The following is a 16,897-nucleotide window of genomic DNA, read 5'->3' on the forward strand; positions in this document are numbered from 1 at the left end:
GAGAGAAAATGAGCGAGTGAGAGACAGAGTTAGAGAGGGAGGGAGGGAGGGAGAGAGAGAGAGAGAGAGAGAGAGAGAGAGAGAGAGAGAGAGAGAGAGAGAGAGAGAGAGAAGGAGAGAGCGATAGAGTGATAGACAATGACAGAAAGAGAGCGAGAGACAAAGAAAAAACAGAACAGAAAAAGAAGAGAAAAAATAATAAAAAAGAAAAGAGAAAAAGTTATATAAAAGGAAAGGAAAAAGAAGAAGAAGAAGAAAAAGGGGGAACCAGGAAATGGAAGGAGAGAGAGAGAGCGAAACCAAAATGCAAAATTGTAGAAAAGGAGAAACAAAATCTAAAAGCGAAAATGAGGGGAATAAAGGTCAGAAATGAGAAGAACAAAAAAGAACAAGAACACGAAGAAGAAGAAGAAGATAGGGGAACACAAGAGGAGAAAGCAAACGCAGAAAAGATAAAGTTAATATACAAATAAAGAGATACTTCACGTAAGAAGAGGAGGAGGAGGAGGAGGAGGAGGAGGAGAGAGAAGTTAGGTTAGCGACATGGAGGGGAACGAATGCGAACAGAAGAGGCGAAGGAAGACTGGGGAGAAGGAAGAGAGGGGGGGACGAGATGAAAGTGTGGGATGTGGAGGAGGAACAGAAGAGGGAAGAAGGAGACGGAGGAGGAGGAGGAGGAAGAGGAGGAGGAGGAGAAAAACAGGAAGAGAAAGAGAAGAGAGGAAGAGGAATAATGAGGAGAGGAAGAGGAATAATGAGGAGAGGAAGAGGAGTATTGAGGAGAGAAAGAAGAGGAGGAGGAAGATAAGATGAGATGATGACGAGAGAAGGAGGAAGAGGAGAAAGCGTAGGATGAAGAGAAGAGAGGGAAGAGGAGGAAGAGGAAGAAAAGGAGGGAGAGAAAGAGGTAAGAGGAAGATGTAGAAGATGAGGGTGACGAGGAAGAGGATGAAGAGGAAAAAGAGGGTGAAGATTGTGAAGAGGAGGAAGAGGAAGAGGAGGAAAAGGAATAGGAGGAAGAGGAGAAGATGAGGACGAGGAGGAGGAGGAGGAAAGAGGTGGAAAAGGAGGAAGAAGAGGTGGAAAAGGAGGAAGAAGAGGTGGAAAAGGAGGAAGAGGAGGATGTGGGGGAGGAGGAGGAAGAGGAGGATGAGGAAGAGGAGGAAGAGGTGGATGAGGAAAAGGAGGAAGAGGTGGATGAGGAAGATGATGATGATGATGAGGAGGAGGAAGAGGAGGATGATGAGGAGGAGGAAGAGGATGATGATGAGGAGGAGGAAGAGGATGATGATGATGATGATGAAGAGGATGATGATGATGATGATGAGGAAGAGGATGATGATGAGGAGGAGGAGGAAGAGGATGATGATGATGAGGAAGAGGATGATGATGATGAGGAGGAGGAGGAAGAGGATGATGATGAGGAGGAGGAGGAGAAGAAAGTCAGGAGAGTCGCGGCCCTACATAATAGGATTCCCTTTGTGTCGTGCCAAGCAGGAGAGACCGTCCAGACGAAGCGAAACCAGGCGAAGCGAAGCCAAGCGAAGCTAAGCGAGGCCAGGCCAGGCCAAGCCAGGCCAGTGGGTGGGTGGGGGGTTAGTGAGTGGTAGAGAAGTGGCCTGCCGCGCAGCCATCTTCAATTAAGCCCCCATCCCCCCAAAATCCCCCCATCCTTACATTGCGTTGTTATTAAAATGTTCCCAGAACAGTTCTCATGATTACTATTGTTACTATCACTATTATCATTAGTAGAAGTAGTAGTAGTAATTATTATTTCTATATTATCATTAAACTATTATTATCATCATTATAATATCATGTCATCTACAGCAATTAGGTATCACCAACAAAGACGTCCTGAATGCTTATATATATATATATATATATATATATATTACTGAAACCATACTTGTATTCTGAGGTGTTATACTAAAAATAAAATAAATAAAAGCAACCAGCTTCCTCAAAATTAAAATAATAAGACACTACTACATTCACACATACACACACTATATATATATATATAATTATATATACATATATACATGCAAACATAATTATGTCCGTTCTAATGGCATCCTAATGTACCCACTAAACTACGAAAACATACACACACACACACACAAACACACGTACACACACAAACACACGTACACACACAAACACACGTACACACACACGTACACACACAAACAGACACACGCACAAATACCATAGTGATTCAACGCACAACCGTGCCATCTCGAAGACGAAAACAACGACAGGATAAGAAAGGGATCTCTCGCTCGAACCATTTTCACGCCTTGTACAGTCGCAGGCAACAGTAAGCAGCCCCCATGGTTTCCACTCTATAAATACAAACGCTGGCTGCACAGTACCGCTCCTCGTTTTCTATAAAGTTATTCAGAAAAATGGAGTCTGAGAAACGCGGCACACTTCCAAGGAGAGGAAATTATAATAATATTATTATTATTATTATTATTATTGCTGTCATCATTAATAATAATAATAATAACAATAATATTATATAATAATAATAATGATGATGATGGATATGATGATGATTGTGATGACGACGACGATGAATAATAATAATAATAATAATAATAATAATAATAATGATGATGGTGATGATAACGACGATGAATATATAATTATAATAATAATAATAACAACAATAATAATAACACTAATAATCATAATACAATAATTTACACAACCCGCCATTTGCCAGGATGTAAATTAGCCAATTCCGAGTCACGTTAGCGGAAATAAACGATGCCAGGGGAAGAATATGATAAAATATATTGATGTCGTTTATCTCCACTCGTACGAGGTGTTTGATAGTTAAAAGAAATCAGCAAGACGCACAACGGGCCCCGAAGTGGGGGTGGGGGGTGGGGGCAACGCTGGTTCAGGAGGAGGAGGAGAGGGGGAGGAAGAGGAGGAGGAAGAGGAGGAGGAAGAGAACGACGAAGAGGAGATGAGGAAGAAGAGGAAGACGAGGAGGAAGAAGAGGAGGAAGAGAAGGAAGAAGAGGAGGAAGAGGAGCAGGAAGAGGAGGAGGAAGAGGAGGAAGAGGGGGGAGAGGAGGAAGAGGGGGAAGAGGAGGAAGAGGGGGGAGAGGAGGAAGAGGGGGAAGAGGAGGAAGAGGGGAAAGAGGAGGAAGAGGGGGAAGAGGAGGAGGATGGAGGAGGGAGGGGAGATAAAGGAGGAAGAGGTGTCAGGGGGGGATGGGACAAGGGAAGAAGCGCCTCCCGTTTCAGGGTCGAGAGGTCATTTCAACTTCGAGAAGAAAAGTCACAACACCTGGGGAGAGGGGGGGAGGGGGGGAAGCCACGAGTTGGCGCCCCCCTCCCCCAGGTGCCAACCAGGTCCTTCCAGAGTCATTACGCCCAGACATAATACATACACGTATACATGTACATACATACATACATATATATATATATATATATATATATGTGTGTGTGTGTGTGTGTGTGTGTGTGTGTGTGTGTGTGTGTGTGTGTGTGTGTGTGTGTGTGTGTGTGACCCGACATGTTTAAAATCTGCGAACTGGGAACCATTTATTTCATATTTAATTATATCTCTATATATTTGCTTCCGGAAGTAAGCCCCAGCGTAGATATAATGGCACGGGAAAAGGTTAATAGAGTTGTTATAAAATATTTTACCTAACTTGAAAAAAAGCAACGTGTTGATGTAATCTGCTAATAAGAAATGTTCTATATAGGCTGCTATATTTCTCATTATAGAAATTGGAGAGTGAGAATCATCAAGACCATAGCACTGAACTCCAACCCTTCTGCTAATAATAATCATAATAATAATAATGTTGATAAAATAAATAACATTAAAAAAAAAAATAAAAAAAAAAAATAAAAAAAAAAAGACCAAGTCATCACTTCACCGAGACGAGGAGTACCAGGAGCCGCCCTCACTCACGCCCACTCTCGTCATCATCACGACGCCTCTGCACAGGCTACAAGGTCGCAGAGACAAGCTAGACGTACATGTACGTACATGCATACAAATACATAGTAAATATATACATACATATAGTGAAGGTGGAAAAAGAAGTCACGGGTCTAGTTCCTGAGTTTATTCCTGACCGGTTTCGCTCTATGCTTCTTCCTTTTCCACCTTCATCAACTTGTCACAATGTACCAGCATACATACATATGTGTATCTTTATCTGTCTATCAGTTCTCCTCTGGTTGTCGGCAAGTGATTTTATTGCACTGGAGGCACTGGGGAGTTGAGAGAGGGAGGGAGAGACAGAGAGAGGAGGGGGGAAGGGAAGATGGGGAGAAGGGAGGAAGGGGAGAAGGGAAGAGAGGGAGGAAGGAGAAAGGGGAGGAGGGGAGAAGGGAGGAGTGGGAGGAGGGGAGAAGGGAGGAGTGGGAGGAGGGGAGAAAGGAGGAGGAAAGGAGGAAGAGAGGATGGGAAGAAGGAGAAGAAAGAAGGGGAGGAGGATGGGAGAAGAGGGAGGAGGGGAGGAAGGGTGAAGGAGGGGAGGAAGGGGGAGCAGGGGAGGAAGAGGAGAGGGAGGAAGGGGGAGCAGGGGAGGAAGAGGAGAGGGAGAATGAGGGGAGGAAGGGGTAAAAAGGGAGGAGAATGACGGGAGGTAGAAGAAGAAGGAAGAGGAAGGAGGAGGAAGAGAAGGGGAGGAGGGTAGGGGGAGAAGGGGGGGTATATTCCAAGGTCACGCCACCTGACGTGGAGAAGCTGTAGGGTTAATGAGGAAGATGTTAACACAAAACACGCGTGGCTCGCTGACGTAGTTTTGCTAGCGTCGTGTCTTATCTAACGTGAAGTCCCGAGATCAAGCCGCGCTTCGGGTGTAAAAAGTTTTCAGTGATACTACAAGCCGTTACTGTCTCCCATGAACATGGGGATGTGATTCACCTTGGTCTTTCACCTTGGTCTTTGGATCACGTGTTGGACTCGTGATCGACAGCTATTTCCCTCCCAGAAGAGAGCTCAGAGCTCGTATGACCGATCTATGGATAATGCTATGACCTTACACGCACACACACACCCAACTCCCCGCCCGCGAGAGTTGGAGTAACGACTCGAAGCGTAGAGATACTGAAATAATTTTAGCTCTGGGCAGGACTCGAACCAGGTACCGCCGGTACCACCATACTGAGTCTGGGACTCTACCAACCGCGCCACCGTGTGTGTGTGCGTGTGTGATCAAATATTACCCATAGATTGGACTATTTCATTGGGGAGGATAAAGGCTGTCGATCACACATCCCGCACGTGGTCGAAGACGCGCGCACGCGCGCACACACATGAATTTTAGGCTACGCATAATAAACTGGAGAGTAGGAGACGGGACCCAACGAGCGTTGCTCCTTTCCTGCATACTACACTTAGTTAAATACAGTTAGGTAAACACACATACACACACACACACAAGGATACAGACAAACATCGACAGATACACGCACGCACGCACACACACACATTGATACACACGCAGAGGTCCAACCGGTTATTACTAGCTTGATGATAGATAGCCTACGCAGACTTTCAAATTCAACCCTGGCCTGGGTAAGCCGAGGTGCAAGTAAGCATGTTAAACAATGAAAAATATTCAATGGACATGGACGAGGCATGAGCCTTGAGGTACTCCTTCCCGAAAGACACAATCGAACTCAAGATTCGAGGAAGAGGGCGGAGGTCCTCCTTCAGGAGCTAAAGTCGACCTTGAAAAGGAACTGAAGTTAGAGCCTCAATGTTTGCGAGATCTATCTCTCTTTCTCTCATTTGCCTCAGAAGGATGGGCTTGGTCTTTCTATATATTTATGTATTTTTCTATTTATCCATTTATTTGTTATTAAATCTATTTTACTATTTTTTTGTAGAGAAGGTTAGGGATTTAGGTTACATTACAAAGGATCGGTTTGATTAATTTCCCTTAACGTTTCAACAAAATAAACAAATAAATAAATAAATAAGATATATAAAATAAAATAAATATGACACAAAATAAATATAATACAAAATTAAAATAGACAATATCAGAAGGATAAGGCGTAATGCAATACGAAATTTGAGAAAAAAAAATTAGGCTTGTCTAACGTAGTACGAAATTAATATTATTTCCTATCACAGGAGCACCCTAAAGGAGTAGATAAGTAGATAAACTACTTAGCAGGTACATCACGCATCTGGGAATCATGTAGGTTCCTCACGTTCTCCGAAGAACAACTACTTCGGGCGCGAGTTCGAGTAAGAAGAGAGCACAAGGCCGAGAGACGAAGTCTGAAGATGCCAATCCACTGCTCCCGATAAATACAGATTGTCAGCCGAGTTCGTGAGGAGGAGCACCTGTCATTCGCGGATTTATTTCCCCGTTCGCGGGTTTCAATCTTCATTCGCGGGTTTCTTTGTCCATTCGCGTTTCTTTCCCCGTTCGCGGGTTTCAATCTTCATTCGCGGGTTTCTTTGTCCATTCGCGTTTCTTTCCCCGTTCGCGGGTTCAATCTCCATTCGCGGGTTTCAATTTTCATTCGTGGGTTTCTTTCACCATTCGCGGGTTTCTTTATCCACTCGCGAGTTTCAATCTTCATTCGCGGGTTTCTTTTCCCGTTCGCGGGTTTCTCTCCCCATTCGTGGGTTTTATTTCCCCGTTCACGGTTTTTTTGTCCATTCCAGGGTTTAAATCTTCATCCGCGGGTTTCAATTTTTCATCCCCGGGGGGTCTACCTCCAATCGCTGGTTTCTATCGACTTTAGCGGATTCCGTTACCCTTGGGGAGTTAGGGAGTTAGGGAGTGGAGAGTAGAGAAGACGCCGGGCAGGGAAAGTGGAGATAAGGAACAAGAAGGCAGTGTGGATCTAAGTTGGGGTGGAACGCGTAGTGGATGGGGTAAGGAACAGGGACAAAGAGAAGGAGGCCAGAAGGACAATGAGGACAAGAAGGATAGGGAGGACAGAAGGACAATGAGGACAAGAAGGATAGGGAGGACAGAAGGACAATGAGGACAAGAAGGATAGGGAGGACAGAAGGACAATGAGGACAAGAAGGATAGGGAGGACAGAAGGACAATGAGGACAAGAAGGATAGGGAGGACAGAAGGACAATGAGAAGGACAAGAAGACAAGGAAGATAGGGAGGACAAGAAGGATAAGGACAGGGAAAGGGCAATGAGGACAGGAGAAAGACAAGGAGGACAAGAAGGATAGGGAAGACAGGAAGAAAAAGGACAGAAGGGCAATGAGGACAAGAAGGATAGGGAGGACAGGAAGAAGGAAAGTGAGTTCAAGGAGGACAGTGTGTAGGAAAAGGAGGACAAGGAGGATAAAGAGAAAGACGAAGAGGACATGGATAGTGTGAAGGATAGAGGGAACAGGGATAAGGATAGGGAGAGGATAAAGGGAAGGATAGGGAGAGGATAAGGAGAAGGATAGGGAAGTTCTCATTAACACCTTTGTGATGGCACACTTTGCAGATTTTCTTCTGGCTGTCTCCAATCGATTTTATTCTCCTCCAGACAGGGGCCTCGTGCCAAAGGGATTAACCTAAATCTTGTACCCTGAGAACAAACGCCCCAGAGATAATGAACCTTATTTCCTCTTAGCATAAGGCTGTTAATCCTAACCGTGTTTGCTTAAGCTCAGAGTTAATGAGACTATGGCCGGATGTACGAAAGCGGAGGAAATGGAAAAAAAAAAAAAAAAAAAAATCAACACAGGCACAGACAAAAAATAAAATGGATAAATAAAAAGATTAATGTATGCTTACTGTGTTGAAAATGACTATCATAAAATTTAAATGTTGCCGAAAAGATATACAAACTTCTAATTTTCCAACCTATTATCAGATAAGGCGACCATAAAAACGTCGGCAAACTTTAGAAGCCTGCTGTACAGCAAGAGTAATGTTAATGTACGTCACACGAATTTAACAAATCCAAAATACTTACGAAAAGCCGAGATGTTTTGCTACACACAGTCTTACCTGTAAAAAGAAAATAAAAAATAAAAATTTTTATCCCACACATAAATTACAAAAATATAAATATAAATAATAATGATAATAATAATAAGACCTACCACATGTCACCCACAGTGTCTATCCAATCAAAATATAACTTGATTTAATTTTAATAATTGTTCTACGGTGAAACAAGAGAAATTAATAAAGCGTGTGTGTGTGTGTGTGTGCACAGGAGGGGGGCAAGATGTATGTAAAGGCGGAACGTGAGTTAAGTCGGAGAAGGTATGTATGTATATATATATATATATATATATATATATATATATGTATATATTATATGTATATATATACATATATATGTGTATATATATATGTATATACAGTATATATATACATATATATGTGTATATGTATATATGTATATACAGTATATATATACACATATATATATATACACATATACATATATATATATACATATATATATTATATGTTATAAATATATTATATAAATGCAATAAAAACACTATAAAAATGTGCTCACAAATCCAGGGGTAACCATCAGGAAGGATAAACTAACGACGCAGATCGCTTTCGTGTATTCACATATTCAGTGTTAAAAATTCCTTCCTTGTATTAGCACTGAATACACGAAAATGTTCTGCCATATTAATTCATCTTTCCTGGTAGTTGCGTGTGTGTGTATATATATATATACACACACACAAACATTGTAATTACTCAATGGTACGGGCAGCCCTAACAGAACTTGAAGGTGTAAGCGACCTTTGGTCGTATCGACACCCTTGGTCGACCGCAGCTTTAAGGTCGTTCTGTCAGGATTGACATCTGCTGAATTTTTCATGAAAACAAAATCCCAATAAGTGTGGCCACTTGGGCAAGTGTACAGTCGGGGCCACAAGTTTAGGGCCACCTTTGACTTTTCACTGTGAAAGTATAACCTGTGTCACCTAGTATTATATGTATTTTTCTCTATGAAAATAATAATAATAATAATAATAATGTAATAATAATAGTAGCAAAATTAAGATATTAAAATCAAAATAACAATTAAGAATATACATGTTATCATAAAATAATTACTCTCTTGTAAGGCGAATACTATATGGAGCGGATTAAACCTACCATTTACACGCGTCATTTGCATAATGAAAACCACAAGAATGACTTTTTTTCCAAACCTGTACACCACACCTAACCTTATCATCAAACACGCGGTCCGTCCATACATCCAGATACAAACGAAGAGCAACTTGTAGATCCCGTCTCCGCGCGAGTAAAGGCCTTAAAGGCGCCTACGTCTCCCACCCCAGGTGTTACGAGGGCGGTAGATATTAATGACCGCCACAGCTGTGCGATGACAAGTGTTCGAATCAGTTCAGCTTAACTGATTGGAGGAGAGATCCCAGGGGCCACAGCATCTACAGTTAAGTTCACACCGTTTACACGTCGACCATGAACTTGATCTCTTCGCTGCGAGCAATTAGGTTAACAATTAAGTTAATTTAACGAGCCGTAAAACCCACAGGCAAGCAGAATGACGATAATCGTATCTTGGCGCTCTCTGGTAACATTTTCGCGAAATATTCTTTCCATTTTTTCACCCTCGGGTTGGAGCATTATCACACACACCCCAGAAGACCTTCATGGCTGTTGCCGGTTACCTGAAGGTCGCGGGTCTTCTACGAGAGAGACCAGGGGCAACGGACTGATACCTTCCCCAACAATCCCCAAAGCTCACCATAGGACAAAAGTGACGGCTTCGGCCGCAGCTACTCAGCAATTTCTGGCGTGGACTCCTCACCTTCTACCCGCACCATGGGAATTTCGCGAACATGACTAGTTTAGTGACATAATTAGCCTGGAACCGTATATGGGACGTTATAGTTGACAATAGCGCGGAATGATGTTTTATCTATACAATAACAATTCAATGATGGGAGATTGTTCTGAAAGTTTAACAAGTTCTTAGATTTGCTATTCTGAATGCATATGCCTAGTGGTTGCCGTGTCGAACTCATTAGCAGGCGGTCGTGAGTTCGATTCCCGGGACCCACTGCGTGCTTCTTGCGTGGGTTCCTAACAGCCCTGGCCAGACGGGGAGGCGACCCAAACATCGGCCTAAAAACCCCAGCGGCTTTCCGCAAGTGATCAAGTTTGCCCTATCATGGGTTTCTCACTTCCCACTTCATGGGTGTGGGGTGGCGATTTTTTTTTTATGCTAACACTTGTGGGGGTACCGTTTTCGCTTGAAGAACCACTCTTCTTAATGCATTAATACACAGGTAACTTCAGTTATAAGTTAAATTTACGAGACTGCAATACACATGCAACATGCATTACGTGTTCAACAACTAAAGCAACTCTTATAGTCTCACACTTAATCACTTCGAGCAGATAACGACTTCATCCTGTAACACTTAACCAGGTGAACAAAGTCACACAGCCCCCGTACAGCCACCCCCAGCAGCCTCACAGCCCCGTGTGACCACATAGAGCTGGCAACCGGCGACTGATCCCGTCCTTCTCCTAATGTCCGGTGACCTGGGAACTGCCCCCATACGTCACAAACAAATCTAGTGTCCCTTCCCTGGGGGAACCTGTGGGAGAACCTAAGATGGACTGAAACGACTTGGGGGTTGGTTGCAACGTGGTGGGTGGTTGTTCACGGGTGGTAGCCCACTTGGAGTACGTGTTTATGAGGAATTTCCTGCCTTCTCTTGCCGCCAGACGATTTTATTCACCTGCTGAGGGTCAGCTATGGACAAGACTTAATGGCTGGTGACTGTTGACTGGTGAGTACGAGGCGGAGGGCCACCAAGATGCCATTTAACAATTTACAATCCCAGTTTGACGCGGAGTGCCACAGAGCTCTCCTTCGAGTCCCGAGGTTTATCAGGAACCTCGCCTTTATGTGGAACGGCCCTGCGAGGAGGGGAAAACCAAACCTTATTTGGAGGCGTGCAGGAATCGAGTCATTAGCAAGACAATTGAATGTATTGAGGAAGTGGTACCCAGAATGCACACAGACTCACCTTCCTGCTTGTCTGCCGGCAGGTCGGTCTGTCTTCCTCGCCTGCCTGTCTGTCTGCCTTACTTGTCTGTCCACCGCCCTGTCGTTTTGACTTTCCAACCGCGTCGCTTGCCTGTCCAGCCTCCTTTCGCCACCCTGTCTATTCCTACTGTCACTGGCTTGTCCCACCCATGTCACTTGCCTGTCCGTTACCCTGTCGCTTGCCTGTCCAGTTCCTTGTAACCCTACCTGGCCCCCCCACGGGTCTCCACTCAATTCTTGTGAACTCCATTCCACACTGACTATCTAGAACCAGCAGGAATTCCTTGCCACAAGAGACTAAAGTACCGTTGACACGGGGCAAGTTCAGTAGCCGCTAGAGCTAGGTGCAAATTAACTTACCCCTAGGGAAGTAAGTGTTGACACTAAGATAGTTTGGAGGCAAGTTTCCTAACTTTCCGTTGGCACTAAGCGAGTAGAGGGGTAGTTTACAAGTTGCTGGAACTAACGCCTACTAAACTAGCCCTATGTCAACTAGACTTTAGTCCTCTAATTCACAGTTTATCACTAATGATCCACCAACTTTGAAAAAAGAGGAGCCTGGAAATAAATATTGTATTCAAACCTCTCGTTTCAAGTTTTCTTAATATAGGAAAAATAAATTGTTTGGGATGGTGAACTGCTCACTAACAGCCAACCAAACTGGTACCACCTTCAAACTCTTTTTCCTTTACAACCAAAAGTAGAAGCGGTTCGTGTTCTGCAACTAAAATATACTTGACTGAAGTCTTGGTGGAGTCTAAGTGATTGCCACAGACAAGGAAAAGTTCCGAGAAAAGAAGAACAGCTCAAACACTTCCTCGTGTTGAGCCGATACCATGCAGATACCTTCACTATGTAAACAATCATGGACAACATACAAAATGAGATTCAATGCACAACCAAATGCCCTGCACCAGCTCATCGTCAACTTAACACCGAGACAGCTTCTTTAATGTACAAGTTGTTAATGTATAAGTATATTATCTAATGTATAAGTATAATGTATAACTTAGTTCTCTCATTCTTATACACGAGTCTTCTGGTGCCAAAATAACTTTCTCGTGAGGAACGGCAGGGAATTCGAGCATTTACCTGCACGTACAAAACTCTTAATAGTTGCTTAATTAAACTACATAAAAAAATAAATAACCATAAACACAAAGAAACAATGAAAACAAATTCATGAGAAAAGATGAAATTAAAAACGGACATTTAAAAAGTTGGCACCCAGGTGAAATGTCAAACCAATTTTGAGTTCTGCTCTGATGGACAGCAAGTTTCACCACACCTTATCTTTATGAAGCAAGCACCAACTTTATGCAAAAAAAAGTTGGCCTCCCACCTTATTTTCATAAAACACCAACTTTATAATCACGCCAACAAAACCGCTGGCACCACACCTTATTTTCATAAGACAAACACCAACTTTAAAATCACCCCAACAAAAAAGTTGGCACATGTTCTATTCTCCGAGCGACGGAAACTTACTGTCCATCAGACCAGAAAACAAAACGGTTGGATCCGAATGACAGACAACTTTTTAGTTGGCATATTTTTTTCCTTCTTCATTTTAAACACGCAACTAATCATCTACGCCCGTATTGCCCTAAAGGGGTCCTTATCTGAGACCCAGACTATTTTATTCGACTGGGAGAAACGGGCTATTCGCTCGAGCAGTCCATGGTCAGACATGATCCAGCCCAACAAGGTTAGTATTGCAGGAACAGAATCAAGATCCTCCGTCAATAGGATTCGAACTCTTGCATGAGTGACTGCTTACCACAAAGCAAGAACGTTACCATTATACTAAACTTGACCGTACGAGAGGAACGATCTGGAACAAGGCCAGGACATTCCAGATCGTTCCTTTTGTACGGTCAAGTTTAGTACAATGGTACCGCCCTTGCTTTGTGGTAAACAGTTGCACATGCAAGAGTTCGAGTCCCGTTGGCGCAGATTCTAGATCTATTTGTCGAAACTTCACAAGATTACAGGAACAGGCAAGATAGCATCACGTTTCGTCACGCAACCTGATAAGGACCAAGAAACTACTGGTGCATAGTGCCTATTACCAAGATACCCCATCTGACGTTTGCCCATTCGTCAGGGAATGAACTCGGACTATTATTGCACATCACATCACAGTGACTATGACGCTTAACAACGTTCCTCATGCATACAAGGCTTGCGATGATCCATTTCAGCCGAACAAGGACCAACAACAGGTTCCTACATATCGTGGTCCTGTGAGACAGACCTCGGATTGAGTCGTCTCCCTGAAGTTCATCTTCTAAACACCATCTCCCCCCTCTGGAGGTGCAGCCCCGTGGACTGTCATTCGGTCACTGGGCCCCAAGGTCTGTCAACTTCGACCATCCCGTGACCCTGAGTATGACCTTACCAGAGTATCGACCTTGAAAATTAAGCCATTTCCTTATTGTGATGGATAGGATATAACTCAAAACTCATCAAAATACTCACGATCCAACTCTCACACAGTGGGAAGTGAGAAACTCATGGTAGGACAAAGTCCCGTCAATTGCGACAAGCCCCCCACCCTTTTTTTTAAGCCGACATTGAGTCGTTTCCCCGCCCGGTCAGAGATATCTGAAATCAACGCCGCAAGTCTAAAGCAGGTCCCGGGACTCGAACTCATGACCATCTGTTCACGAGTTCAAGACTGTATCTACTGGCATAACGCGTTGCCCAAAATATGAATGTGTATATTATTATATACCGTATATACACACACACACACACACACATATATATACATAACTCAGAAACGGAGTGAAATTAATATCGGTCTTTCTTTTTGGGGGTAATTTGACAGTGAGGAGACTCCAACCGTTTGCACGCTGACCTTGACCTTCGCCTGACGTTAATCCAATTACTCCCGAAACGTTAAAGGGTTATGTAAACATCATCCCGACTGATCCAGCCTTTTCAGTCGTAATCTTGCTAAAAACGGACGAGAAAAAAAAAAGAAAAAGAAAAAGAAAAAGAAAGAAAATAGAAAAATAAGACACGAGGCAGAGAAAGAACGAGACAACGAGGAAGCCAAAATAATAATAATAATAATAATAATAATAATAATAATAATAAATAAAATAAATAAAATAAACAAATAAATAAAAATAAATAAAATAAAATAAATAAATAAAATAAAAATAATAAAAATCAAAGAAGACAGGATGGAGGAACTCGACCAAAAACAATACCTCGCTCCCGGACAGTGAACATTAACACTTAGCCTATGTTATACTGTTAACAGTGACTAAATATAACGACCTTTTATATTTCAGCAGGAGGAACTGTTCTCTTTGGTTCGAGAACAAAAACAACACAATCTGAAGAACATCCCTTGAAGAGAACATTTTGTAAATAAATAAATAAATAAATAATAATATAAAAAAATTAACATTAATTAATCACTCAACTGACATAACCATCCCACTCCCCTTTTATTATTATGATAATTATTACAATCATTATTATTTCTATTATCATAATTACCATGCTCAACTATGCTCTATCTCTACAACAAGGGACTGGTACCTCATTGTGGCGAGCCTGCATGACAGCGAAGAGAATCGTCTCCCTCGTGCCCATTTTCAAAACCAGTCAACACCCTCACCTCCAGCTGGAGGTGCTGCCCCGAGTGGCTGACACTCGATCTCTGGAGTGAGTCCAAGTTTTCTTTTTATCATCAACTCTATATATTTGTCCTTTTCACACACGGAGACCTGTCAACCGGTGACAGCTCCCCACAGAAAACATTCCAACGTTTCTCCACACAGAAATCGTAGACAGACAAGGACCGTTGCCAACCGCAATGGGGCTGTGGGTCTTCAACCAATAAACTTTGTGGCAACAATCATTAATATCTATTATCAGTGTAAAAGAATATAAGAATGGAGGAGACTGAATGAGACCATTAGGCCTACACTAGGCAGTTCCATGTCCCTCACCGCCCTATCCATAAAGTTATCTTCTCATAAAACAACCAATTGTTTCGGCGCTAACTACGTGGTTACTGAACCAATTCCATTCGTTAATTACTCTGTTGGTAAACTAATTCTTGCCTACTTCCTCCTTAAACCTAAATTGGTCTGAACCTCAAGAACTCGAGTAATTTTCGATAAATTCAAAACCTCCAAATCTCCACTGCAAGAAACAATTAACCTCGATGTGACGCCTCTTCTTCTCCCAGACCCTCGATCCACAAGTCCACAGTTGATTGCTTATCAAATCCACTCGTTAACGCCCTTCAATCTCCACTTGCAAGCCATTATGGCAACTCTTGAAGAAGGCTCCTTCATCCACCTTCTCTCTCTCTCTCTCTCTCTCTCTCTCTCTCTCTCTCTCTCTCTCTCTCTCTCTCTCTCTCTCTCTCTCTCGGGTCGTTAATCCTTTATTGCTTAAATGGATGAATCGAGAACCATTAAGGGTCCTATAAAACCAGGTCATTGTAAATTCTACTCATCTTGGAGGTACCTTGAATAGTAACGAGAATATGCATATGCATACATTCCCATACATTAAACACACACACACACACTATATATATATATATATATATATATAAATATATATAAACAAATATTGAACATAAACAAGTACATTAGTATTCATTACATACATACATACATACATACATACATATACACACACACACACACTATAAATATATATATATATTATATAAATATATATAAACAAATAATGAACACAGATAAATAAATAGGTAAACAAACAAGTCAGTATATCTATAAAAGAAAAGACTAAATATGGATATACAAATCGAACAAACAAATAAATGAAATTAAACAATGAATAAAAATAGACAAAGAAACAAACAGACAGAGAGAGGAGCAACACCCACTGACAGTCTCTTCGGAAATGGGTCCGTCTTGTTGACTCAGACCCCGAGAAAGAATTCGGAAACAATGCATCAAACCCGGTCAATGGGGGGGAGGGGGCGGGGGGAAAGGAAGGGGAGGGGGAGGAGGGGGGAAAGGAAGGTGGAGGAGAGGAGGAGGAGGGGATGGCAACAGGAAGGGGAAAGGAAGGTGGAGAAGGAGGGGGAAAGGAAGGTGAAGGGGAGGGGGCGGGGGGAAAGGAAGGGGAGGGGGAGGAGGGGGGAAAGGAAGGTGGAGGAGAGGAGGAGGAGGGGATGGCAACAGGAAGGGGAAAGGAAGGTGGAGAAGGAGGGGGAAAGGAAGGTGGAGGGGAGGGGGGTGGAGGAGGGGGAAAAAGGGGGAGGGTGAAGGGGGTGAAGGAAGGGGAAAGAAAGGGGGAGGGGGAAAGGGGGGAGGGGGAAAGGGGGGAGGAGAGGGAAGAGGGAGGGGGAAAGGGGGTAGGAGAGGGAAGGGAGAGGGAGGAGGAAGGTGAGAGAATGGGGGAAGAGGAGAGGGAGGGGGAAGAGGAGAGGGAGGGGGAAGAGGAGAGGGAGGGGGAAGAGGAGTTGGAGGGGGAATGGGAGGGAGATAGGGAAAGGGAGGTGGAAGAAGGGGAGGAGAGAGGGAAGGGGGGTGAAGAGGTAAGGGAAGGGGAGAGTGAGGAGGAAGGGGAGAGGGATGGGGAAAAAGGAGAGGGAGGGGGAAAGGGAGAGAGAGAGGGGGAGAGGAAAGGGAGTAGGGAAGGTATACGGAGGGAGAGTGAGTAGGAAAGGTAGAGAAAGGGTTAGAGAGAGAGAGAGAGAGAGAGAGAGAGAGAGAGAGAGAGAGAGAGGGGGGGGGGAAGGAAAAGGTAAGGGTAGAGAGGGAGCGAGAGCAAGAGAGCGAGAAGAGAAGAGAGGATGATGGGAAGTCCCCGCCATTCGTGACCTTTTTTCTTCTTCCAGTGAGTGAGTGAGTGAGTGAG

At 43.3% G+C, this 16,897-nt stretch overlaps 2 protein-coding genes across 3 annotated transcripts in view; both read right to left on the reverse strand.

Annotated features, from left to right (window-relative positions):
* Positions 1-16,897, reverse strand: part of LOC143021484 (neuronal calcium sensor 2) — a 618,726-nt gene that overhangs the window by 257,494 nt on the left and 344,335 nt on the right. The window lies entirely within an intron of this gene.
* The window catches only part of LOC143017645 (uncharacterized), a 206,511-nt gene that overhangs the window by 140,830 nt on the left and 48,784 nt on the right, over positions 1-16,897 (reverse strand). The window contains exon 2 of the mRNA XM_076172435.1: positions 7,943-7,977. Coding sequence (XP_076028550.1) covers positions 7,943-7,977 — 35 coding nt within the window. The remainder of the gene's footprint in view (positions 1-7,942; positions 7,978-16,897) is intronic.

This window comes from Oratosquilla oratoria, chromosome 3 (assembly GCF_046742065.1).
Source record: "Oratosquilla oratoria isolate Oo_2021 chromosome 3, ASM4674206v1, whole genome shotgun sequence".
NCBI lineage: Eukaryota > Metazoa > Arthropoda > Malacostraca > Stomatopoda > Squillidae > Oratosquilla > Oratosquilla oratoria.